Source organism: Thalassophryne amazonica, chromosome 7 (assembly GCF_902500255.1).
Source record: "Thalassophryne amazonica chromosome 7, fThaAma1.1, whole genome shotgun sequence".
NCBI classification, from domain to species: Eukaryota; Metazoa; Chordata; class Actinopteri; order Batrachoidiformes; family Batrachoididae; genus Thalassophryne; species Thalassophryne amazonica.
Genome location: NC_047109.1, coordinates 98,425,871 through 98,450,777, shown reverse-complemented (window position 1 = coordinate 98,450,777; position 24,907 = coordinate 98,425,871). Strand labels below are relative to the sequence as shown.

At 43.9% G+C, this 24,907-nt stretch overlaps 1 protein-coding gene across 4 annotated transcripts; it reads right to left on the bottom strand.

Moving 5' to 3' along the window:
- Positions 1-1,934: 1,934 nt before the first annotated feature.
- Positions 1,935-23,391, bottom strand: LOC117514659 (protein tyrosine phosphatase type IVA 3-like). Of its 4 annotated transcripts, none has more exons than XM_034175225.1 (8): positions 22,969-23,352; positions 20,954-21,035; positions 19,995-20,410; positions 9,824-9,951; positions 9,665-9,757; positions 9,459-9,589; positions 9,243-9,317; positions 1,935-2,617 (listed from the first exon to the last, which is right to left on the bottom strand). In XM_034175225.1, the coding sequence occupies exons 4-8, from the start codon at positions 9,917-9,919 to the stop codon at positions 2,500-2,502; spliced, it is 513 nt and encodes a 170-aa protein (XP_034031116.1). In that variant the 5' UTR covers positions 9,920-9,951; positions 19,995-20,410; positions 20,954-21,035; positions 22,969-23,352; the 3' UTR covers positions 1,935-2,499. The 4 variants fall into 4 exon arrangements, with proteins under 4 accessions (XP_034031116.1, XP_034031118.1, XP_034031119.1 ...); XM_034175227.1 differs by having other exon boundaries at positions 20,966-21,035; XM_034175228.1 differs by lacking the exon at positions 9,243-9,317 and having other exon boundaries at positions 22,969-23,391.
- Positions 23,392-24,907: the final 1,516 nt, after the last annotated feature.

Genomic DNA, 24,907 nt, shown 5'->3' with positions numbered 1-24,907 from the left:
AGTTGTTCATAAGTAAAATCATGAGTGAAAAGTGCTTTGTGTTTCATGTCTCCTGTCCACTGTTAGTCGTTTTGCATGTGGAAAGTAAATGACTGTTTAGTTTTTTTGGTAACAGTAGCCGGCCCGCTCCGCTCTCTTCTGCTGGCGGAGGACTGAGCTCACAGCCATCTGACTATTGCAAAACATGCAACAGGTAGGGACTAACATGTATGGTTTTGACCGTTAAGTTTTATTCACTATGCCAGCAAAAAAAAAAAAAAAATGTTAGTGGACTGAAAGCTAGCGGAACTAAATTTAGCGGAAGCTAAGTAGTCCACTGATGGTTTTCAAAATTAGCTGAAAAGCTAATCTGCTAACAAAAAAGTTAGTTTTACTAGTTAGCAGAGCTGTGCCCACCACTGCCCGTCACCAAAGAAGGGAAAACATGAAGGAATACCGGAGATAGCATAATGTAATCTGCAATCTCACCATTAGATGACACTAAATCCTAAACACTGTAACTTTAACATATATTACTATTTGATGGAATCCTGGTTTGTCTCACTTAATTCTACATCCATGAAGAAAAACTACATAATACAGGACAGTGCTTCAATACTGTGTAATTTTTCATTCCTTCTCTCAAACACCTTTAAATTGCTTCTTCTACTGGTAGCAAGCTAAAGAATCAACACGCCAGTCAAAGTAAACTTGAAAAGAAATCAACAGAAATAAGAGATTATATGAGTTCTCAGGGATTTGTGATTCATTTTGAAGAGGACAAAAAATTATATAATGAAGACTGAATTCCCAAATAGTGTTAATTTAACTCTGGAAATTATGTAGCTATATAACCAGCATTATATAACGGCTGAGTGGATCCTTGTCAATTGATTGGTGCTTTGTGTGTCACATGACATGGATTAATTCATTGCATTTGTGTTGCATTGAATTTAGAGTGCAGTTTGGTTCCATTTACAGTGCAAATTTGGTTCCATATGTTTGGTACCATTGCACTCTGCACACGTGTGCGCGCGCACACACACACACACACACACACACGCGAGCGTGCGCATGTCCTCATGCACACGCACATCCTCGTGCACGTACACATGTGCTCGCACATGCGTGCGCGCATACACAAAAAAAATCCAGTGCGCTGTCTGAAGGCTGTTGGCAGGAAGTTGGAATGAAAAGCTGGACTAATTTCTGACATGATTTTTTTTTTCACTGCACCAAGGATGTACACAGTCTTTTTTTGGTAGTACATGTGCGCAGAAGCACCGGCACAGTTGCGTGTGTGTGTGCGCGTGCGTGGGGGACAACGAGCTAATTGACACTGCTAATTCTTATAACACACATTCAGACACTCCGCTGTAAGCTGTGTGGATGCATGAAGAGCTGTTCAGATGAAAAGCTGACGTGATTTTTGGCTGGACTGAGGAACTACACAAAGTCTTTTTTTTTTTCTTTTTTTTTAATGGAAGTCCGAAGTCGGTGCACAGCATCACAATTTGGATTTCAGCAGCAGTGGAACACCAAACTGTAAGTCCCTTTTCTGTTGTTTATAAATTAATAAAATATCAAATGATGAGGATCTATTTTAGCCATAATATAAAACAAATAATGAATGTTTTTACATTCTTTCAATGGAAGGAATATTTAATTCGGTGAAAGCTGGAACATACCATTCAACTAGGCTTAAACTCGTTGAATGGTATGTTCCAGCTGTCATCTAATGAAATATTCTTGCCATTGAACTCATAAACATTCATTATTTGTATAATATAAAAATCATAAAAAGTGTCATATTTGTTTAGTCAAACCAAACAGGTGGCGCCCAGCACCTTGGTTTGTCGTGCATGATGTGCTGTGTAAATACTGCGTGCATTAAAACCATCAAGATAGGGCTCTAAGAGTGTGTCTCCGGGATCACATCTCTGACCTGAAAGACAATTTCATATTTTAAATTTGACCCAGCAAGTTTTTTGTTTAGATTTTTATAGCAAGGCCACATAATCAGAATCTAACATTTGACTTTTTATTTAATAATTAACAGCAAGACTTTTGCTGGAACTCTGGTCTGCCACTGAAGTGTTCCTTTATGAACCTAAAACCTGCAGCACAGACAGATGGATTTTTTTTTTTTTTGGGGGGGGGGTGCACATTCCACAGTTGATTTAAGTGACACCTGTCTCATCTTCAAGGACAAAAAAGTACTTTTATCAAATAACCTTCCAAAAACAATGGATTGAAACAAGTGATTGTTTAACAGATACTTTCAGAAAAGATGAACTAGGCCAAAGTCGCTCATGGGATTTTCATAACCCTGAGTTGAGGTTTTAAGGGTGTCATGGGTCCAGTCATCGTTAGGGTTCTTCAGGAAACTGATGCCACTCACAGTAATGCAAAGAAGTGTGTGTACAGAAATGACAAGGCTTATGTCATAACATCCCTGAGGGTGTTTGTCCACACCAGGTACCAGGAGTGTGTGTATGTGTGTGTGTGTGTCAGTGGCGTTCACATGGTGCAGCACTTGATCTTGAGTCCGTGTGAGTCTTTGATGCGGAGTCTGTGCTTGGAGTGATAATTCTCCAGGTACGTCAGCTGTTTACTGTTGATGGCTCCTCGACGCTTCCTGAAATACAGAACAGACACAATCACGTGAAAATGAGCATTTTACCCATTAAAATGTTATTTTTAGTGTTTCTAACTGTGCAAAATAAAACACGTGATTTTACCGTCATTGTTGAATCATTTCTTTTTGCACACCTGATTTATTTACATGGACTCATTTCATTTTTGACATTCACTGACGTCACAGTCCAGGGACACTTCCTACATTTTCACAGGTCCTGAGTTCCTAAAATGACTGGGAGTTCTGTTCCTGATTTGTTTTTCTGTGTCTCCTTCCTTGTTGTCCAAACGGTTTTATGCAGAAACCTGTTAACCGACCTCTGGAAATCATCCTGTCTTAGTCATAAATCTGTTCTACCATGCAGAAAACCTACTCTGTAAATTCTTTGTCAAAATTGAGCTATGTTTACCTATGCCACCGCCCCTTTGAACTTTCGCATTTTGTTTTATATGAAAATATGTTTTATTCTTAAATATCTCGAAAACTAATGCCAATAGTACTATAGTTACTATTAAAGTTGAAAATAAACCTGGGGTTTCTGCACAATTTGAGCCAACCTGCACGTCTCTAGGATGATTGGTTTCTAAGATATGGATTTTTCATATAAAATGAAAATGCGAAATTTCAAAGCGGCGGTGGCGTAGGTAATCATAGCTCAATTAACACAAAATTTGAACAGACTAAGTTTTCTGCATGGAGGAACAGATTTATGTCTAAGACAAGTTGCATTTCAAAGATTTTAAAAATCAATGGGGGGTCTGATGCACCCTACTAAAAATCACTACCATAAATCTGGTAAATCCAGGTAAATCCAGATCTCATTGCCTCAAAGTTTAAAAAAAATCTTTGTGTACCTCATTTCTTCTTCTGTGGCTACACCTCCTTCTTTGTTAGGCACAAGTTCATTGTGGGAAATCAATCAGTACGTGCTGAGGCCTGCTAGTGCTGGTGACTATTCCTGGATTACACAGTGTGACGAGACTGACTCCACGTGGACAGGACACCTGTTTGTCACAGCACCAGCCAAAGCTGATACCCTTTTCAGGGGAGGTGGTGGTTTAGAGGTTAGAGGCCTGCTTGTGACTGGGCAACCTTGGTTTGTTTCCATGTCAGAATAGAGAATCACTATGGTCCCTTGGTCCTTAATTCTCAAATTCCCAAAGCCGGCACCCATTTACAGCGGGGTGGACTGGGCCCAGGTATTTGATGCATCTCATCAAGGGACGCAGACTGGTAGCATTACCAAGATTCAAACCTAGGTCTACATACTGGCAGCCCAATTCCTCATTCCACTGAGCTTGATCAAAGAGGTTTCATGTCATGAGAGTAAATACTGTTCACATTCCGATCCATGGAGAAAGTTGGCATTTTTTTTTCTTTAACCAACAACATTCTGATGCTATATTTCATCATTATGAAAAACGACTAAATTTACCAAATAGGGTGATATTTTTGGATTCAACTTATGTTCTGTTCCAGAGATTTTAGACCCAATTTTAGAGATTTTAATATAAAGAAGCCTGCATTCTTTAAAAAAAAATTCCATTTACTATTAAATCAAATCAAATCAAATCAATTTAATTTATATAGCGCCAAATCACAACAAACAGTTGCCCCAAGGCGCTTTAGATTGTAAGGCAAAAGCCATACAATAATTACAGAAAAACCCCAATGGTCAAAACAACCCCCTATGAGCAAGCACTTGGCGACAGTGGGAAGGAAAAACTCCCTTTTAACAGGAAGAAACCTCCAGCAGAACCAGGCTCAGGGAGGGGCAGTCTTCTGCTGGGACTGGTTGGGGCTGAGGGAGAGAACCAGGAAAAAGACATGCTGTGGAGGGGAGCAGAGATCAATAACTAATGATTAAATGCAGAGTGGTGCATACAGAGCAAAAAGAGGTGAATAAAAAGAAACAGTGCATCATGGGAACCCCCCAGCAGTCTAAGTCTATAGCAGCATAACTAAGGGATGGTTCAGGGTCACCTGATCCAACCCTAACTATAAGCTTTAGCAAAAAGGAAAGTTTTAAGACTAATCTTAAAAGTAGAGAGGGTGTCTGTCTCCCTGATCTGAATTGGGAGCTGGTTCCACAGGAGAGGAGCCTGAAAGCTGAAGGCTCTGCCTCCCATTCTACTCTTACAAACCCTAGGAACTACAAGTAAGCCTGCAGTCTGAGAGCGAAGCGCTCTATTGGGGTGATATGGTACTATGAGGTCCCTAAGATAAGATGGGACCTGATTATTCAAAACCTTATAAGTAAGAAGAAGAATTTAAATTCTATTCTAGAATTAACAGGAAGCCAATGAAGAGAGGCCAATATGGGTGAGATATGCTCTCTCCTTCTAGTCCCCGTTAGTACTCTAGCTGCAGCATTTTGAATTAACTGAAGGCTTTTTAGGGAACTTTTAGGACAACCTGATAATAATGAATTACAATAGTCCAGCCTAGAGGAAATAAATGCATGAATTAGTTTTTCAGCATCACTCTGAGACAAGACCTTTCTAATTTTAGAGATATTGCGTAAATGCAAAAAAGCAGTCTTACATATTTGTTTAATATGCGCTTTGAATGACATATCCTGATCAAAAATGACTCCAAGATTTCTCACAGTATTACTAGAGGTCAGGGTAATGCCATCCAGAGTAAGGATCTGATTAGACACCATGTTTCTAAGATTTGTGGGGCCAAGTACAATAACTTCAGTTTTATCTGAGTTTAAAAGCAGGAAATTAGAGGTCATCCATGTCTTTATGTCTGTAAGACAATCCTGCAGTTTAGCTAATTGGTGTGTGTCCTCTGGCTTCATGGATAGATAAAGCTGGGTATCATCTGCGTAACAATGAAAATTTAAGCAATACCGTCTAATAATACTGCCTAAGGGAAGCATGTATAAAGTGAATAAAATTGGTCCTAGCACAGAACCTTGTGGAACTCCATAATTAACTTTAGTCTGTGAAGAAGATTCCCCATTTACATGAACAAATTGTAATCTATTAGACAAATATGATTCAAACCACCGCAGCGCAGTGCCTTTAATACCTATGGCATGCTCTAATCTCTGTAATAAAATTTTATGATCAACAGTATCAAAAGCAGCACTGAGGTCTAACAGAACAAGCACAGAGATGAGTCCACTGTCCGAGGCCATAAGAAGATCATTTGTAACCTTCAGTAATGCTGTTTCTGTACTATGATGAATTCTAAAACCTGACTGAAACTCTTCAAATAGACCATTCCTCTGCAGATGATCAGTTAGCTGTTTTACAACTACCCTTTCAAGAATTTTGAGAGAAAAACAAGGTTGGAGATTGGCCTATAATTAGCTAAGATAGCTGGGTCAAGTGATGGCTTTTTAAGTAATGGTTTAATTACTGCCACCTTAAAAGCCTGTGGTACATAGCCAACTAACAAAGACAGATTGATCATATTTAAGATCGAAGCATTAAATAATGGTAGGGCTTCCTTGAGCAGCCTGGTAGGAATGGGGTCTAATAAACATGTTGATGGTTTGGATGAAGTAACTAATGAAAATAACTCAGACAGAACAATCGGAGAGAAAGAGTCTAACCAAATACCGGCATCACTGAAAGCAGCCAAAGATAACGATACGTCCTTTGGGATGGTTATGAGTAATTTTTTCTCTAATAGTTAAAATTTTGTTAGCAAAGAAAGTCATGAAGTCAGTACTAGTTAAAGTTAATGGAATACTCGGCTCAATAGAGCTCTGACTCTTTGTCAGCCTGGCTACAGTGCTGAAAAGAAACCTGGGGTTGTTCTTATTTTCTTCAATTAGTGATGAGTAGAAAGATGTCCTAGCTTTACGGAGGGCTTTTTTATAGAGCAACAGACTCTTTTCCAGGCTAAGTGAAGATCTTCTAAATTAGTGAGACGCCATTTCCTCTCCAACTTACGGGTTATCTGCTTTAAGCTACGAGTTTGTGAGTTATACCACGGAGTCAGGCACTTCTGATTTAAAGCTCTCTTTTTCAGAGGAGCTACAGCATCCAAAGTTGTCTTCAATGAGGATGTAAAACTATTGACGAGATACTCTATCTCACTTACAGAGTTTAGGTAGCTACTCTGCACTGTGTTGGTATATGGCATTAGAGAACATAAAGAAGGAATCATATCCTTAAACCTAGTTACAGCGCTTTTTGAAAGACTTCTAGTGTAATGAAACTTATTCCCCACTGCTGGGTAGTCCATCAGAGTAAATGTAAATGTTATTAAGAAATGATCAGACAGAAGGGAGTGTTCAGGGAATACTGTTAAGTCTTCTATTTCCATACCATAAGTCAGAACAAGATCTAGATATGATTAAAGTGGTGGGTGGACTCATTTACATTTTGAGCAAAACCAATAGAGTCTAATAATAGATTAAATGCAGTGTGGAGGCTGTCATTCTCAGCATCTGTGTGGATGTTAAAATCGCCCACTATAATTATCTTATCTGAGCTAAGCACTAAGTCAGACAAAAGGTCTGAAAATTCACAGAGAAACTCACAGTAACGACCAGGTGGACGATAGATAATAACAATAAAACTGGGTTTTGGGACTTCCAATTTGGATGGACAAGACTAAGAGTCAAGCTTTCAAATGAATTAAAGCTCTGTCTGGGTTTTTTGATTAATTAATAAGCTGGAATGGAAGATTGCTGCTAATCCTCCGCCTCGGCCCGTGCTAAGAGCATTCTGACAGTTAGTGTGACTCGGGGGTGTTGACTCATTTAAACTAACATATTCATCCTGCTGTAACCAGGTTTCTGTAAGGCAGAATAAATCAATATGTTGATCAATTATTATATCATTTACCACAGGGACTTAGAAGAGAGAGACCTAATGTTTAATAGACCACATTTAACTGTTTTAGTCTGTGGTGCAGTTGAAGGTGCTATATTGTTTTTCTTTTTGAATTTTTATGCTTAAATAGATGTTTGCTGGTTATTGGTGGTCTGGGAGCAGGCACCGTCTCTACGGGGATGGGGTAATGAGGGGATGGCAGGGGGAGAGAAGCTGCAGAGAGGTGTGTAAGACTACAACTCTGCTTCCTGGTCCCAACCCTGGATAGTCCACGGTTTGGAGGATTTAAGAAAATTGGCCAGATTTCTAGAAATGAGAGCTGCTCCATCCAAGTGGGATGGATGCCGTCTCTCCCTAACAAGACCAGGTTTTCCCCAGAAGCTTTGCCAATTATCTATGAAGCCCACCTCATTTTTTGGACACCACTCAGACAGCCAGCAATTCAAGGAGAACATGCGGCTAAACATGTCACTCCCGGTCCGATTGGGGAGGGGCCCAGAGAAAACTAACAGATCCGACATTGTTTTTGCAAAGTTACACACCGATTCAATGTTAATTTTAGTGACCTCCGATTGGCGTAACCGGGTGTCATTACTGCCAACGTGAATTACAATCTTACCAAATTTACGCTTAGCCTTAGCCAGCAGTTTCAAATTTCCTTCAATGTCGCCTGCTCTGGCCCCCGGGAAAGACAATTGAACTATGGTTGCTGGTGTCGCTAACTTCACATTTCTCAAAAACAGAGTCGCCAATAACCAGAGTTTGATCCTCGGCGGGTGTGTCGTCGGGTGGGTAAAAAACGGTTAGAAATGTGAACGGGGTTGGCGGTGTACACGGGGCTTCTGTTTAGAACTACGCTTCCTCCTCACAGTCACCCAGTCGGCCTGCTTTCCCGGCTGTTCGGGATCTGCCAGGGGGTAACTAACGGCGGCTAAGCTACCTTGGTCCGCACCGACTACAGGGGCCTGGCTAGTTGTAGAATTTTCCACGGTGTGGAGCCGAGTCTCCAATTCGCCCAGCCTGGCCTCCAAAGCTACGAATAAGCTACACTTATTACAAGTACCGTTACTGCTAAAGGAGGCCGAGGAATAACTAAACATTTCACACCCAGAGCAGAAAAGTGCAGGAGAGACAGGAGAAGCCGCCATGCTAAACTGGCTAAGAGCTAGTAGCTGCGCTAAGCTAGCGGATTCCTAAAAACACGCAAAGTGAATAATGTGTAAATAATTTAGAGGTGATTCAGCAGAAGGAGTGCTTTAGTTAAGGCACGTGAAGATTACACTGTGAAACAAATCGTTATCTAGGTAACTAGATCAATCTAACTGCGCAGATTAAACAGCTAACAGATACAGCAAAACACCGCTGTGCTCCGGAACAGGAAGTGATACAATACCGCAGTGAGAGCCAACCACCAGTAGAGGCTTATTAAAGAAAAGTGTAATATCTCAAGTCTTTACAGGCATTTTCAATACACCATAAACGGTGCAAAACATCCAAAAAGTAAGTCCCTTCGGCTGCTGCCTTGTTTGCACAGCAAATCCAAGATGGATCTGCATGTTGAATTGGCACAGGTTTTACGCCGGATGCCCTTCCTGACGTAACTCCACATTACATGGAGAAATGTGGCAGGGGTGGAATTTGAACCTGGAACCTTCTGCACTGAAACCGAGCACATTACCCACTTGGCCACCACCCCTGCGGTGCAAAACATCCAAAGCAACAGTAAAAATATAATAGCGTATTTGGTCAAGACATGTATAGATTTTGTAGAAAGATGTTTTTAGTATTATTATCTTTGCAGATACAGTGTGTGTACATCTCCTTACTGCCTGATGAGTTGAATAGCATCTTCATACTTCATCCCACTTTCTATCAGAGCCACAGCGACCAGCACAGGAGCCCTGCATGCATGCACGCACACGCACACACATTCTATTTAGAAAAGCAGCAGCTGTAACCTGAGCAAACCAGCAGCAAATCTTACTTAGACATCAGGCAGCAAAATGACTCTGTGTGTGTGTGTGTGTGTGTGTGTTTCTAACCTTCCTAGTCCGGCCACACAGTGTACAGCCACACAGCATCCCGGATCCTCCTGAAATTTCTTCCTCAGCAGACTCAACCAATCATCAACCAGTTTGCTGGGGGGCGGGGCTCCATCATCAAAGGGCCAATCCTAAAGAACAACTGCTTTCTTCAGTGATATTTTGACCCAGATTTGACCGTTTATACTGCGTGTTTATGTCCTCACCACCACAGTGATGCCGTCTTTCTCCAGTGGCGTTTTGTTGTAGGTGACATCACAGACTCGAACCACTGTGGTAGCGCCATAACGCTTCAGGTCCTGGAATGGGCGTGGTTAGCAAGAGAGGATTGTCACACTGTGTGTCTGGATGTGTGCAGACCTCACCTCTATGAAGGAGCCGAGCGTGCTGTTGGTGGGGTTGTGCATGATCAGGAATCTCATGTTCTTGTGGCACAGTTCCACTGGAGCTGGACGGTTCATGTTGGCCTGAATGTCCCACGATGGCCGCCGACCTTTATGTTAGCAATCAGTTGTTGGTTATGAACGTAGAATGAAAACATATGCATAATCTCAAACCTTTGAACAATGTTTGCGTCACCTCATCATCCCTCTGAGGGTTTGAACAATAATAATAATAAAAAAACCAGCATCAACAAAAAACTATAGAATGCATACTGGAGTTTTTGTATGTGCTGAACAGCATTTTAACATTAACATAGTTACTTCAAAAATAGCATTAATGTAACATCATTAAATAGAGTAAAACCATATTTTTTTTCATTTTTACAAAGATTTTATTTCTTTGCTTTATGCTAAATAAAGGGTTACAGGTCTTTTTAGGTTTACTGGTTAATAAGAACCCCATGAATGATTTGTAAATGTTACAATTACATATGTTCTAGTTCTCAACTGAAACTATTTTATCACCATTGTTTAGTTCATTATTTCAATTATTTCAAATATCTCTTGTTGGCATATAGCTTTACACTGTATTTCCTGTATGAGAAGTACTACAAAACATTTCTAATTATTATTATGATTGTTATTACTAGTTTGTTTGCTTGTCACAGTAATTAAACATACTGATCAATGTTCATGAAACTTGGTGGAACTGTAGGGCATGGACAAAGAAAGAATCAATTAAACTTTGGTACAGATCTAGATGTAGGAGCGTGACTGTGAAAATTTTTCTGCTAATTGTGAGAATGTGAATTGATGCGATGCAGAATTGGGTAAATCATGGAGAGCAAAGAAAAAAAGAAACTGAATTGAATACTAATAGAAACAAATATTGGAACAAAAATCAGCACTTTGCTTTTAAAGTCACAGCTCTTCAGTGTCTGTTTTTGCCTGGTACTGTTTTTTTTTTCCTTATATTTTGTTTACAATGCTGCTGGAATTTTAATGACTTTTCAGTATTGAAGTCAAATCATCTGAGAGTGAGACAAATCAAGAAAGTCTCTGTGGAGTGCACGCAGAGATTCAGTGACAGAGCTGATAAGGACTGATGGGCTTATGTCATTTCTAAAGTGAACTGATTGTTCCATTAATCTCCTCACAACAGATGGAGTTACACAAGAAAGGTAACAGGTTACCTGTTATGAGCTTACAGTAGGATAATACCACAGTGCCTGTGTTCGAGGTTCGTGCTGCCATGATTAATACCAGTAAATCAGTACCCAGAACTTTGCAGCCACAGGTCGACATATGAACGTTTATTTTGGCCTCCCAGCAGGTATGACTCATATTCAACAACAGTGAATATTTCCTTTCTATGGCAGGAGGGTGTTTTTGGGGTAACATGTCAGCATCAATCAGTAATAAGTCCTTAGAAAATATTTATTAATGCTGTTAGCACATATGTTAATAAAATTACATTCGTATTAACTGAAGCATAAATAAACATTCATAAGCACCTATACCAACCTATGAACAGTTTATAGTTACTAAATACTTATACAGCAAACACAGTTATTGCATTTATTAATAAAGGTAAGAGAATCAAAATCTATACAGAAACTTCTGCTGCTTTGAAGGTCCTAAAGAGCACAGTGCCTCCATCAACCATAAAAGAAGAAGTTTAGATCCATCAGGCCTCTTCCTAGAGCTGGCTGCCCGTCTAAACTGACCGATCGGGAGAGAAGGGCCTTAGTCAGGGGGATGACCAAAAACCCAATGGTCACTCTGTCAGAGCTCCAGCATTCCTCTGTGAAGAGAAGAGAAACCTTCCAGAAGGACAACCATCTCTGCAGCAATCCACTAATCAGGCCTGTATTGTAGAGTGCCCAGACGGAAGCCACTCCTTAGTAAAAGGCACAGCCCACCTGGAGTTTGCCAAAAGGCACCTGAAGGACTCATCAGACCATGAGAAACAAAGACAAAGTTTGAACTCTGTGGTGTGAATGCCCAACCCAGTCTCACGGCAAGTGTTGGGAAAGTGTAGGTACACGGACCACAACAGGGGGAGCAAATGACGGACAATGGAGTAGGTCAAAATAACAACACTTTACTGTTGTGAATGTGCACAACAAATACAACAGATTACAACAATAGACAAAAGTCAATTTACAAAGGTGGTCGTGTGGGGCAGGCTCGAGATAGGAGACACCTGTCCAAGCAGAACCGGAACCACACGATTTCCTCCGCCACCAGACCCCGGGAATACTGGAGCCGCCAAGTCCCGAACTCCCCAGGTGGCCACTGCCTCCGCGTGTCGGACCTGGTACTGCTGGCGAGGAACAAAAAGCAATTAAATGAGGGCGTGTTTGCACCCAGGAATCCGTATGACAGGAAAGCTACCTCCACCTCTCGTTGGAAAAGTAGTCCCGAAAAAACGCACAAAGTTATGAAGAATACTGTCGAAACAGTTAGCTGAGGTACGTTTACCTTCCAGGTAGAACGATATCCTCGGCAAAGAGGTGGAGGCGTCGTCCTGCTGATATTCCCCTGCTGATCAGATGATGGGTAACAGCTGTTGCAGGTGATGCGTGACAGCTGTCACCCTGGCTGCTCCTGTGAGGCGACTGCGCCCTCTCGTGCCTGAAGCCCGCACTTCAGGCAGGGCGCCCTCTGGTGGTGGGCCAGCAGTACCTCCTCTTCTGGCGGCCCACACAGCAGGACCCCCCCCCTCAACCGGGCGCCTCCCGGCGCCCGACCAGGCTTGTCCGGGTTGGCGGCGGGTAGAAATCGGCCAGGAGGGCCGGGTCCAGGATGAAGCTCCTCTTCACCCAGGAGCGTTCTTCGGGGCCGTACCCCTCCCAGTCCACCAAATACTGGAAGCCCCGGCCCATCCTACGAACATCCAAAAGCCGGCGTACAGTCCAAGCCGGCTCGCCATCGATGATCCGGGCAGGAGGCGGTGCCGGACCCGGAGTACAGAGGGGTGAGGTGTGATGTGGTTTTAACCGGGACACATGAAACACAGGATGGATCCGCAGTGAGGCCGGAAGCTGAAGCCTCACCGCGGCTGGACTGATGACCTTAAGGATCTTAAATGGGCCGATGTAACGGTCTTGTAGCTTGGGGGAGTCCACCGTGAGGGGAATGTCCTTTGTGGATAACCACACCTCCTGCCCTGGCCGATACACAGGGGCCGGGGCCCGCCGACGGTCTGCATGGGCTTTTGCCCTCGTCCGGGCCTTTAGCAAAGCAGAACGGGCGGCACGCCACACCCGACGGCACTTCCGTAGGTGGGCCTGGACCGAGGGCACACCGACCTCTCCCTCAACCACCGGAAACAACGGGGGCTGATACCCCAGATATACCTCAAAAGGGGAGAGGCCGGTGGCTGAAGACACCTGGCTGTTATGAGCATACTCGATCCAGGCCAAATGGCCAAATCCAGGCCGCCGGGTGCGCGGCAGTCACGCAGCGCAAAGCCTGTTCCACCTCCTGGTTTACCCGTTCTGCTTGCCCGTTGGTCTGAGGGTGGTACCCGGACGAGAGACTCACCGTGGCCCCCAGTTCCCGGCAGAAGCTCCTCCTGACTTGCGAGGAGAACTGGGGACCGCGATCGGAGACGATGTCTGTTGGAATACCATGCAGCCGGACGACGTGGTGGACCAGGAGGTCCGCTGTCTCCTGGGCTGTTGGGAGCTTCGGGAGGGCCACGAAGTGGGCCGCCTTGGAGAACCGGTCCACTATCGTGAGGATGGTGGTGTTGCCCTGGGACGGCGGGAGGCCCGTGACAAAATCCAGGCCGATGTGGGACCAGGGGCGATGAGGCACAGGCAGCGGCTGGAGTAGGCCTGGTGCCCTGCGATGGTCAGCCTTTCCCCTGGCGCAGGTGGTGCAGGCCTGGATATAATCCCGGACATCGGCCTCTAGGGACGCCCACCAGAAGCGCTGCCGGACAACTGCCACGGTTCTTCGCACCCCTGGATGACAGGAGAGCTTGGAGCCGTGACAGAAGTCCAGGACTGCAGCCCTAGCTTCTGGTGGGACATATAGTTTGTTCTTCGGCCCAGTTCCGGGGTCCGGGCTTCGTGCCAGGGCCTCCCGGATGGTTCTCTCTACGTCCCAGGTGAGGGTGGCCACGATAGTGGACTCCGGGATGATGGGTTCCGGTGGATCCGACAACTCCGCTTTGACTTCATCTTCATGTACCCGGGACAAGGCATCCGATCTCTGGTTCTTGGTCCCGGGACGGTAGGTGATCCGGAAGTCAAAACGGCCGAAGAACAGTGACCAGCGGGCTTGCCTGGGGTTCAGCCGCTTGGCGGTCCTGATATACTCCAGGTTCCGGTGGTCAGTGAAAACCGTGAATGGCACGGACGTTCCCTCCAACAGATGTCTCCACTCTTCAAGATCCTCTTTCACCGCAAGGAGTTCTCGATTGCCGACGTCATAGTTCCGTTCGGCCGGGGTCAACCTGCGGGAAAAATAGGCACACGGGTGAAGGACTTTATCGGTCTTCCCGCTCTGGGAAAGCACAGCTCCTATCCCTGAGTCCGAGGCGTCCACTTCAACCACTAACTGGCGACTAGGATCGGGCTGCACCAGAACGGGTGCAGACGAGAAGCGCCGTTTCAACTCCTTGAACGCGGCATCGCAACGATCCGACCAGGTGAAGGGGACTTTTGGTGAGGTCAGGGCTGTCAGGGGGCTAACTACCTGACTGTAGCCCTTAATGAACCTCCTGTAGAAATTTGCAAAGCCGAGGAACTGTTGCAGCTTCCTACGGCTAGTGGGTTGGGGCCAGTCTCTCACCGCCGCAACCTTGGCCGGATCAGGAGCGACGGAGTTGGGGGAGATGATAAACCCCAGGAAGGACAAAGCTGTGCGGTGAAACTCACACTTCTCGCCCTTCACAAACAGCCGGTTCTCCAACAACCGCTGCAGGACCTGACGTACATGCCGGACATGAGTCTCAGGATCCGGAGAAAAGATGAGTATATCGTCTAGATATACGAAGACGAATCGATGGAGGAAATCCCGCAAGACATCATTAACTAATGCTTGGAATGTCGCGGGGGCGTTTGTGAGGCCGAACGGCATGACCAGGTACTCAAAGTGACCTAACGGGGTGTTGAATGCCATCTTCCACTCGTCTCCCTTCCGGATCCGAACCAGGTGATACGCATTTCTAAGATCTAGCTTAGTGAATATTTGGGCTCCATGCAGGGGCGTGAACACTGAATCCAACAGGGGCAACGGGTATCGATTACGAACCGTGATTTCGTTCAGTCCCCTATAATCAATGCATGGACGAAGTCCGCCGTCTTTTTTACCCACAAAAAAGAAACCTGCACCCATCGGGGAGGTGGAATTCCGGATCAACCCCGGCGGCTAAAGAGTCCGGATGTAGGTCTCCATTGATTCGCGCTCAGGTCGTGAGAGGTTGTACAGCCTGCTGGACGGGAACTCAACGCCTGAAACCAAATCAATGGCACAATCGTACGGACGGTGGGGGGGAAGGGTGAGCGCCAGATCCTTACTGAACACATCTACAAGGTCGTGGTACTCCACCGGCACCGTCCCTAGATTGGACGGGACTCTGACCTCCTCCTTAGCCTGGGAACCGGGAGGAACCGAGGAACCTAAACATACCCGATGGCAGGTCTCGCTCCACTGAACCACTACCCCGGATGGCCAATCGATCCGGAGATTGTGTTTTAACATCCAGGGGAACCCTAGAATCACGCGGGAGGTAGCAGGAGTCACAAAAAACTCGATCTCCTCCCGGTGATTTCCTGACACCACCAGAGTTACTGGTGGTGTCTTATATGTGATTGGAGGGAGTAGGGAGCCATCTAGTGCCTGCACCTGCACAGGCGAGGTAAGCGCCACCAGAGGGAGCCTTATCTCCCTGGCCCATCTGCTGTCTAACAGATTCCCTTCAGAGCCCGTGTCCACCAGTGCTGGGGCCTTCAGGGTTAAATCCTCATAAAGGATTGTAACTGGGAGTCGTGTGGCAATGTGGGTGTGTCCCACGTGAATGTCTCGGCCCACCCCTAGCCCAGTTTCTAGGGGCGGGCGTTGGTGTTTAACCCGCTCGGGGCAGTCTCTTACCTGATGCTCTATCGAGCCACAAACAAAACACGCTCCGTGGGCCAGCCTCCTCTGTCTATCTGGTGCCCTAAATGTGGCCCTGCTCGTGTCCATAGCTTCGTCAGCAGGGGGAGCTGTAACCACACGGAGCGTAGGGGCCGTGGAGCGTGGGGAGGGCGGAACGCGGTCGGAACTGGAAGGGAGAGGGACGGCGCGTGCCCGGCCACGCCCTTCGTCTCGTTCCCGACGGCGTTCTTCTAACCGATTGTCTAATCGTATAACGAGATCGATAAGCCCATCTAAATCCCGCGGTTCGTCCTTGGCCACCAGGTGCTCCTTTAGGACCAATGACAGTCCGTTTACAAAGGCGGCGCGGAGGGCAGTGCTATTCCAGCCGGACCTCGCAGCCGCGATGCGGAAGTCGACTGCATAGGCAGCTGCGCTCCGGCGCCCCTGTCTCATTGACAGCAGCACAGGTCTCTTCTCTATTTGGGTGATCGAACACTGTTCTGAACTCCCTCACAAACCCATCATATGTCTGAAGGAGCCGTGAATTCTGCTCCCAGAGCGCTGTAGCCCAAGCGCGTGCCTCACCGCGAAGCAGGTTTATTACATAAGCTATCTTGCTGGCATCAGTCGCGTACATGACAGGACGTTGTGCGAAGACGAGCGAACACTGCATAAGGAAGTCCGCGCACGTCTCCACACAACCTCCGTACGGCTCTGGAGGGCTTATGTATGCTTCCGGGGAAGGTGGGAGGGGGCGTTGAACGACCTGTGGAATGTCACTGTTACGCACAGGGTCGACAGGAGGGAGAGCCGCAGCAACGCCCTGAGGGCGCGCTTCCACCTGCGCGGCGAGAGCCTCCACCCTGCGGTTAAGGAGGACGTTCTGCTCGGTCATTAAATCCAACCGAGCCGTGAAAGCGGTGAGGATCCGCTGCAACTCACCGATCATTCCTCCTGCGGACGCCTGTGCGTCCTGTTCTTCCATTGGCCGTTCAACAGCCGGTTGATGCCCCTCGGGATCCATGACGTTGGCCGAGATATCCTGTTGGGAAAGTGTAGGTACACGGACCCACAACAGGGGGCGCAAATGAACGGACAATGGAGTAGGTCAAATAACAACACTTTACTGTTGTGAATGTGCACAACAAATACAACAGATTACAACAATAGACAAAAGTCAATTTACAAAGGTGTCGTGTGGGCAGGCTCGAAGATAGGAGACGCCTGTCCAAAGCAGAACCGGAACCACACGATTTCCTCCGCCACCAGACCCCGGGAATACTGGAGCCGCCAAGTCCCGAACTCCCAGGTGGCCACTGCCTCCGCGTGTCGGACCTGGTACTGCTGGCGAGGAACAAAAAGCAATTAAATGAGGGCGCGTTTGCACCCAGGAATCCGTATGACAGGAAAGCTACCTCCACCTCTCGTTGGAAAAGTAGTCCACGAAAAAACGCACAAAGTTATGAAGAATACTGTTGAACAGTTAGCTGAGGTACGTTACCTTCCAGGTAGAACGATATCTCGGCAAAGAGGTGGAGGCGTCGTCCTGCTGATATTCCCCTGCTGATGGGTAACAGCTGTTGCAGGTGATGCGTGACAGCTGTCACCCTGGCTGCTCCTGTGAGGCGACTGCGCCCTCTCGTGCCTGAAGCCCGCACTTCAGGCAGGGCGCCCTCTGGTGGTGGGCCAGCAGTACCTCCTCTTCTGGCGGCCCACACAACAGCAAGTCGTGATTCAGCAGCACGAAATATACATTAATCCAATGGTTTGTGATATTGTGACGAAAAGCGCCTCATTTTCGTCACGGTAGCACGAATACATTGTAATTCATTTCGTGATGACTGCACGAAATTAAAAAGTTGGGTCGGGGGTGGTTAAGGTTAGGGTTGGGGGTAGGAGTCGGGTTAGTAATATTGAGTTAAAAAAAAAAAAACCCCGTCACGAAAATTTGACTCATTTCGTGACGGAAGGACGAAAAAAAAAGTGAGACTGGGCTGGAATGCCAGGCGTCATGTTTGGAGGAAACCAGATACCATCCCTACACTGAAGCATGGTGATGGCAGCATCATGCTGTGGGGATGTTTTTCAGCGGCAGGAACTGTGAGACTAGTCAGGATTGAGGGGAAGATGAATGCAGTAATGCACAGGCACATCCTGGATGAAAACTGCTCCAGAGCGCTCTTGACCTCAGACTGGGGCAACGGTTCATCTTTCAGTAGGACAATGATCCTAAGATATCAAAGGAGTGGCTTCAAGACAACTCTGTGAATGTCCTTGAGTGACCCAGCCAGAGCTCAAACCTCAATCCGATTTAACATCTGTGGAGAGATCTGAAAATGGCTGTGCACCGACACTCCCCATCCAACCTGATAGAGCTTGAGAGATGCTGCAAAGAGGAATGGGTAAAACCACCCAAAGATAGGTGCACCAAGCTTGTGACAACATATTCATGAAAACATGAGGCTGTAATTGCTACTAAAGCTGTATCCACAATTATCATATACCTATAAATGATACGCCAATATGAATGGATAAAACACTAAAGAATAAATAGCAATACACCCTTTTCGCGGACAGGTAATATTTTTCATATCACCCGAGTAATCAGCCAATCCAGACAGCGGAGCGGTGCCACGATGAAGAGGCGCGGTCAGAGGAACTGTGAAATACTGGTAAATCACTATTAATAATTTCTTACGTGTCCAACCTCGTAGGTTGATCATTAAAATTAAATTTGTTAGTTCTAAAAGCCATCATAATTATTTATAGGAAAATGTTCTATTTTTTCTACTAAGGTTTGAACTTTGAGTGTTTACACACGAGAGAAAAGTGAGAAAATGCTAATGCCTGTTTGAGAAAAGTGTATAAAGTGTGTAGTGAGGGGTTTTACAGCCTTAAAACATCTATAATAATTGTAAAAAATAACGCTGACTACTTCGCGGATTTTGCCTATCGCGGGTTATTTTTAGAACGTAACTCCCTTTCGCGGCCTCGCAGTTTCGCAGATTTTTTTATTGCAATTTTGCATGCTTCTTTTTTTTTTTTTTTTTTTACAGCGCATTGTGTTCTGCATCCTTATCAGGTGGGCAGGTCGCGGCAGCATCACCGCGATTGCTGTCACTGCCTCCGATGCGCTTACTGAGTCTGCGGGCTCGGTAAGCGCCGCAGTGGGCCACTCACACCGCCCTCGTCTGCTGTGCCGAGCTGCATCCAACTCCAGCACCAGGTCCAGAGACTACGCTCGCTGTTGATGAGCAGCGCTCGCTGCATGGTCTCGGTAACCACAGCCGCAGAGCTCCGTGGCCATGACATGGATTCTTTGCGGTTCCCGCATCCGTACCCCCGGAGGCAGTGAGCAAAGGGAGAGCATGCGCATTGTGTTCTGCGTGCATTTATCATTTATAAATGATAAAATCATACACCTTCGGCCTCAGGGTGTATGATTTTCTTCAGGGTGTATAAAGCCATATTCATTGGTGAACAACTTGATAACTGATAATATTGAGCAAAGTCTGTGAATACTTATGTACACGTGCTTTCTTTTTTTTACTTTTAATAAATTTGGAAAAAAACTTTTCATATCATTATGGGGTGTTGTGAGTAGAATTCTGAGTGAAAATTTACTCCATTTTGGCTGGTCTATTAATGTATAAAATGCCATTCATATACCTTCAAAGACTTATAAGAAGGCCTTATTAATAGTTAAATAGTTCTTATTAAAAAGACTAATATAAACTGATATTGCTTTTGGTTGAGGCATTAATTTCTAATTTCACAAAAAGGAATATCCACTCTGAAATTAACACCTGCTAAATGAATGGATCACACATAGCATGAAAATTCAAAAGAGAAAATAGTACAGAAGGAGGTAGAGGTAAGTGACTCTGGTCTCTTTTTGGTTTCGACCAGGAGTAAAAATGAGCACAGGCTTCAGCTCGCACGGACATTGTCACAAGCATGCTTTGACTGGCCAGAACACATCCCTGGATTATTGTTATTAAAAATTATTGGAGCATTTGTACATTTCATCAGGTAGATGTGACCAGTCACCTCTCACCTTTAGCTTCAGCAGTTTTCTTCTGCGTCTCCAGCTCCCAATCGTATCAGCTCACCAGGTGTCCCAAGATTGTCTATTGGCGTTTAAGGTATTTTCCAAATTCTGAGGCTGTGTTATCTTCAACCAGTTGACAGAATCATGTTATAATCCAGCAGTTAACAGTGTCTTTTTGTTCTTATCTCTGTTTGTCACTGCTTCAGTTCTTCTCTCTCTCCGTTGGTGTCTTTCTTTCCTTCTCGTGCCAGATAGGTGGGCTCCACGTCTTACCCCATGAGCCGGCTGGGTCAGAGATGTAAGGGCAAAGGTTGTTCAAGATTCAGGGCCCCAGAACCGCATGGTGCAGCCACATGTGTCTAAATGTGTTGGGCGTGGCAATAGTCACCACTCCGCCGCACAAACTCCATCAACCAGCAGTTCTAAAGTAAAAATATATAATTTCAGGATACATTAAACAAAAGAAACAACAGAAATACAGTATATTAAATAGAAGCAACATCAGGAAAATTTAGAAAATAAACATGTTTTGGTGTGCTAATAAATGCTGGATTATGTGGGAACACAAACATATTTTAATAAAGTGTGACAATAAAACAATGTTCAGTAAAAAGTCACACAGAGAGCCTGATGGTCAGGAGGGAAACATACATTATTGGTGAAAGTGTCACGTGTCCACACACTGGGACAAACAAGGAGGGAAAACCCAGAAGTAATCTGGTAATCTGTGGTCATCTCCTCATTATCTCAGGAAGAGTGTAATCTAATCTATATTTAGTCTTTTCTTCAGCATTGCTACTAATCGAAGGTCACATATTTTTGTTTCAGTCAACAAAAAAATTATTTAATTCTACAGAAACTAATTTTAGTGAATCTGAATAAATCTAAATAACACACCTAAACATACATGAGTGTCCCTGAGATTGTACAATTCATTAATTGTAATTCATTTCTGCAAAACTGACCTTTTCTTTTACCTCAGGGCAGTTTGAGTTGGAGAAACAGGTGCCACCGCAGGTGATGGACCGTCTGTTTCCCTTTTAAAATCTGAGCGATAGGAACAAAAGATCATTATTAAACAATAGTTCTGACAGTTATTTTAAAATGGTTCATTCCTATTTCTGGTTAAGTGGCAATAACGTTTCCTACAACTATCTCTACAATCAAAAAGCATGAGTCACAGCGGAAAAAGTGATGTGCTGAATATTCAAAATTGCACCTACAACTGTGCGTCTTTCCTCTGACAGATGAGCTGTTAAACACAGAAATCCACAAACCACTGACTGTCAGCTCCACCAGAGTCCTGCAGGAGCCTCTGATACGCAACCGGCTGGCTGCCTGTTATAGAAAACTCACGGAGACACCGAATACTCAAGGCTGTATTTATAGCCATGTCTATACCAGCGGTCCGATCTATGAGGCATCAAGGACTTCCACTCAAACACTACAAACACTTTTGCCTTGTCAGTAGGAGCTGATTAGTTTGAACACATCTGTGCAGAAATTTGAAACTTTGTATTCAATTCACTCATGTCCATGTGAACAAGCAGGTCCATAAGTATTTCTAAGTATTTGCACAGTGACAACTGTTGCCATTTTGCCAACACAGTAGAACTGAGTGCAACAATCAAAATGTTCTTGCAGTGCCGACTTTTGGCTTTACTTCAGTCTTCTGGGAAACTGTAGCTGAATATTCACGCATTTCATTTATTTATTTATTTTTAAAGAAAAACCTCTGTCGATACAACATGAAGCTGACTCCTTTCGTGTTGTATGAGTGTCTTGGTGGCTTCCCTCACTCATGTCCTTCTTGCACGGTCACTCAGTTTTTGACAGCTGCCTACTCCACAGATTTACCATATTGTTTGGATATTTTTAATGAGTGATGTAAATGAAGTCCAAGTCATATTCAGTGACTTGGTAATGTTCACGTATCCATCACATGACTTGTCAAAAGAAAACTGGTTGTAAAAGTGATGATGTGTATACAAAAAAAATCCTGATATGTAGTTTGTTCAATTACGTATGGGCTCTGAACACAAAGAGACTGTATTCAAATGGCTCCAATTCTTAAATGATTGTTATATTTTTATTAAACCCCTTGAATTAAAGATCAAAGTTTATACTAACAAACACATCTTGATTGCTTTATTTCTTCTTTGTGGTAGTGGACAAAGGCAAAATGCAAAAAAAAAAAAAAATCACTATCCAAATAATTATTTACGTGACTGCATGTGGTTTTGGTGAATGTGACTCAGTATGTCCACAATGCTAAAGGTCAATGGAACAATTTTTCACTCTTTTCAGGCTGTAAAAATGCAATACATTAAACCCACATAGAAGTCAGGAAGTTATATAAGGAATATTAAGAATGCATGCAAAATGTATAAAATTATTACATGATTACTGCACATCATATACCTCAAAAAAACTTAGTTGATATACTTAATTTAAATCATTTTTCATTCATGACTTATTTGAGCTAATGAAAGTTAAATGGTGTGTGTATTTTGACAGCAGAAAGTATATATTACTCATCTGGAATTTATAATAAAATTTATAATAAAATTGGTTGCATTAAATCAGCTTTTTAACAAACTACTTGTTATTGCAGAATCATCACCAGCTGTCTTTGTACTGTCAAACAGGCACTTCACCTGTGATGAAATCAAGTACTCTCGCAGTTCTTAATTAGAAAATGAAGATCTAAAATAAAGTCACATCCATGGAAGAGAGTAATGTAGTTTTACAGGGGAAAAGTGATCACACTTTTATCATATTTATAAAAATTTTTAGGCAAAGTAAATGTGCATATATATATATATATATATATATATATATATATATATATATATATATATAATTTGAAATAAACAAAGTTTTTGTTAAAAATTCACCACGCTTAAAACCTTTGCAGAATACTTAAGTACTTTACATTTTCTGTATCAAACAGCAGACAATATATTGCATTTGCCCTTACCACTTAGCTCTGCCGCATCATGTCCAAAAACATAGAAAATATCAGTTCGTCTTGTTGCAGCAGTAAAGCCCGAGTGTTTTTAGTTGCTCTCTGCAACTCGAAGCTTGAATATCTGCAGCTCAGAGAGAAAATCCTTTTGAGTAACAGCTGTATACGTGCAGTAACCAGTCTGAAGTGTTGTGGTCCTGAGCCTGTCTGCTCAGTATGGTCTACTTGTAGCTCTGGAGCGCTGGTTTGCTGTGGCAGTGCAGCAGTGCACTGTGCAAGAGATCTGCTGTGAGCTGGCCTAATCTGGCTGAGCAGCCATCTGACCCTGACAGCCCTGTCACCAGCAGAACACTCAACAGTTAATGCTCTTAGAGAGGAGAAGTGTCTCACCCCTCCTGGCTATTCCTTGTACCCTCCCTCTTCAAACAGGCTCTTGGTGAGTCAAGAATAGGAGCAGCGCATTCCTTCTCCACTCTCAAAAGTCATCCTGGAGGCCGCTCACTGTGAGCGTCAGACAAGAAGGTCGACAGCATCATATTGTAGTTTGCTTTTCATTCTTTTTGTTCACTTTTCTCTCAAATCTAGCTGTGGCAAGTTGGTTGGTAAAACATGTTCTGTTGTGAAATATCTGTCTGGACCTTCTCTTTTGTTTTGTTTTCCTCCCTTACCCTCCCTGACCATCTAAAAACAGCACCTCCAGATAGCTTGTACAAGTCAGACCTTTGACTGGAGTCCCCCTTCATAACTAAAAACTTTTTTTTTTTTTTACATCAATCAGTGTGTACCTTCAGTATAAAAAGTCTGAATTGTTATGTTTACATTATTGGTTGACATCACCGGAATTTGACTTTTTTTGAGCGGCCGTGAAATTTTATTCATAAGAAATGTGCAACCCTTGTGACAGTTGTCACAGCAGCTGCAGTGCCTGAAATCAGACATTTCACATGTTCATAATGCTCAAAAAACATCAGATCTGTGTCACATGAAAAACCCCAACCTAAGGTCATGGAAAATGAGGGCAATACAGAAGTGTCAAATCTTGCAATCCCTTAAATGGCCACTTGAGGCTCCCTCTAAAAGTGTCACTCCCCATAAAAACCCATTTTAAAACTAGAGCACTGTGCTCGTAGAGCGCAAACCTCCGCCAACACTAGTTTACACCAATTTTTTCCTTGGAAAAAATTTTCAAGGTCAAAGTCCTGTTTTTCATAAGCTAAATTATAATAGAAAATATAGATCAAAAGGGCTTTTCAATGTTAAAAACAATCAAATATCCACTAAATCCATAATATGGATCAGATGCGGATCAAACAGTCTATTCATTCAGAGTGCCAGTTTGCACCTCATTGTTACAGATGAGCGTGACTGTGGCACTTTTCATTGAGATATAATGCAAAATGTACATCAGATGGGTTTTTCAATATTAAATTAAAATGTTCACAAAATCTACAATCCGAATCAGATCTGGATCACAGTTTGTCAGGCAATAGTGAGTGCCAGTGTACACCTCACTTTCAAATATGAGAGTGATTGGGGCATGTTTGATTAAGATATAATGTACATTAAAGTGTAGGTGACACAATATGTAATTTTTTTTTTTTTTTTGAGTATTTAAGACTAAAATTAAACAATAGTTTAAAAGGTATCCTTACCTGGTGCACAGCTACTGAAGAGATAAATATTCAGATTTTGAACTGCGCTCCACTAAAAACCTGGAACATCCGGGCAAGCCCCGACATCAGGGAAGAAGGAGGAAGTGACATCAGCGCCAGAACCATTATTTAATAGTCTCATTAATTTATGGATTTCTTATTTATGGATTTTTGATGCACGGTGTTTTCGGCGTCAGAACGGTTAATTCTCACCAGCAGAATCCTTTTGATTGGCAGGTGGAACACATATTGACAAGCGCGTACACAGGGTATTTGCGGCTTCTCCACTCGACATGGAG

Coding starts and splice junctions, on each gene's coding strand:
- LOC117514659 (XM_034175225.1), bottom strand. CDS start 9,919: ATGAACCGTCCAGCTCCAGTGGAACTGTGCCACAAGAACATGAGATTC. Junction 9,590..9,664: donor AAGACGGCATCACTGTGGTG/GTGAGGACATAA, acceptor GTTGTTCTTTAG/GATTGGCCCTTTGATGATGG. Junction 9,318..9,458: donor TGTGTGGCCGGACTAGGAAG/GTTAGAAACACA, acceptor GCATGCATGCAG/GGCTCCTGTGCTGGTCGCTG.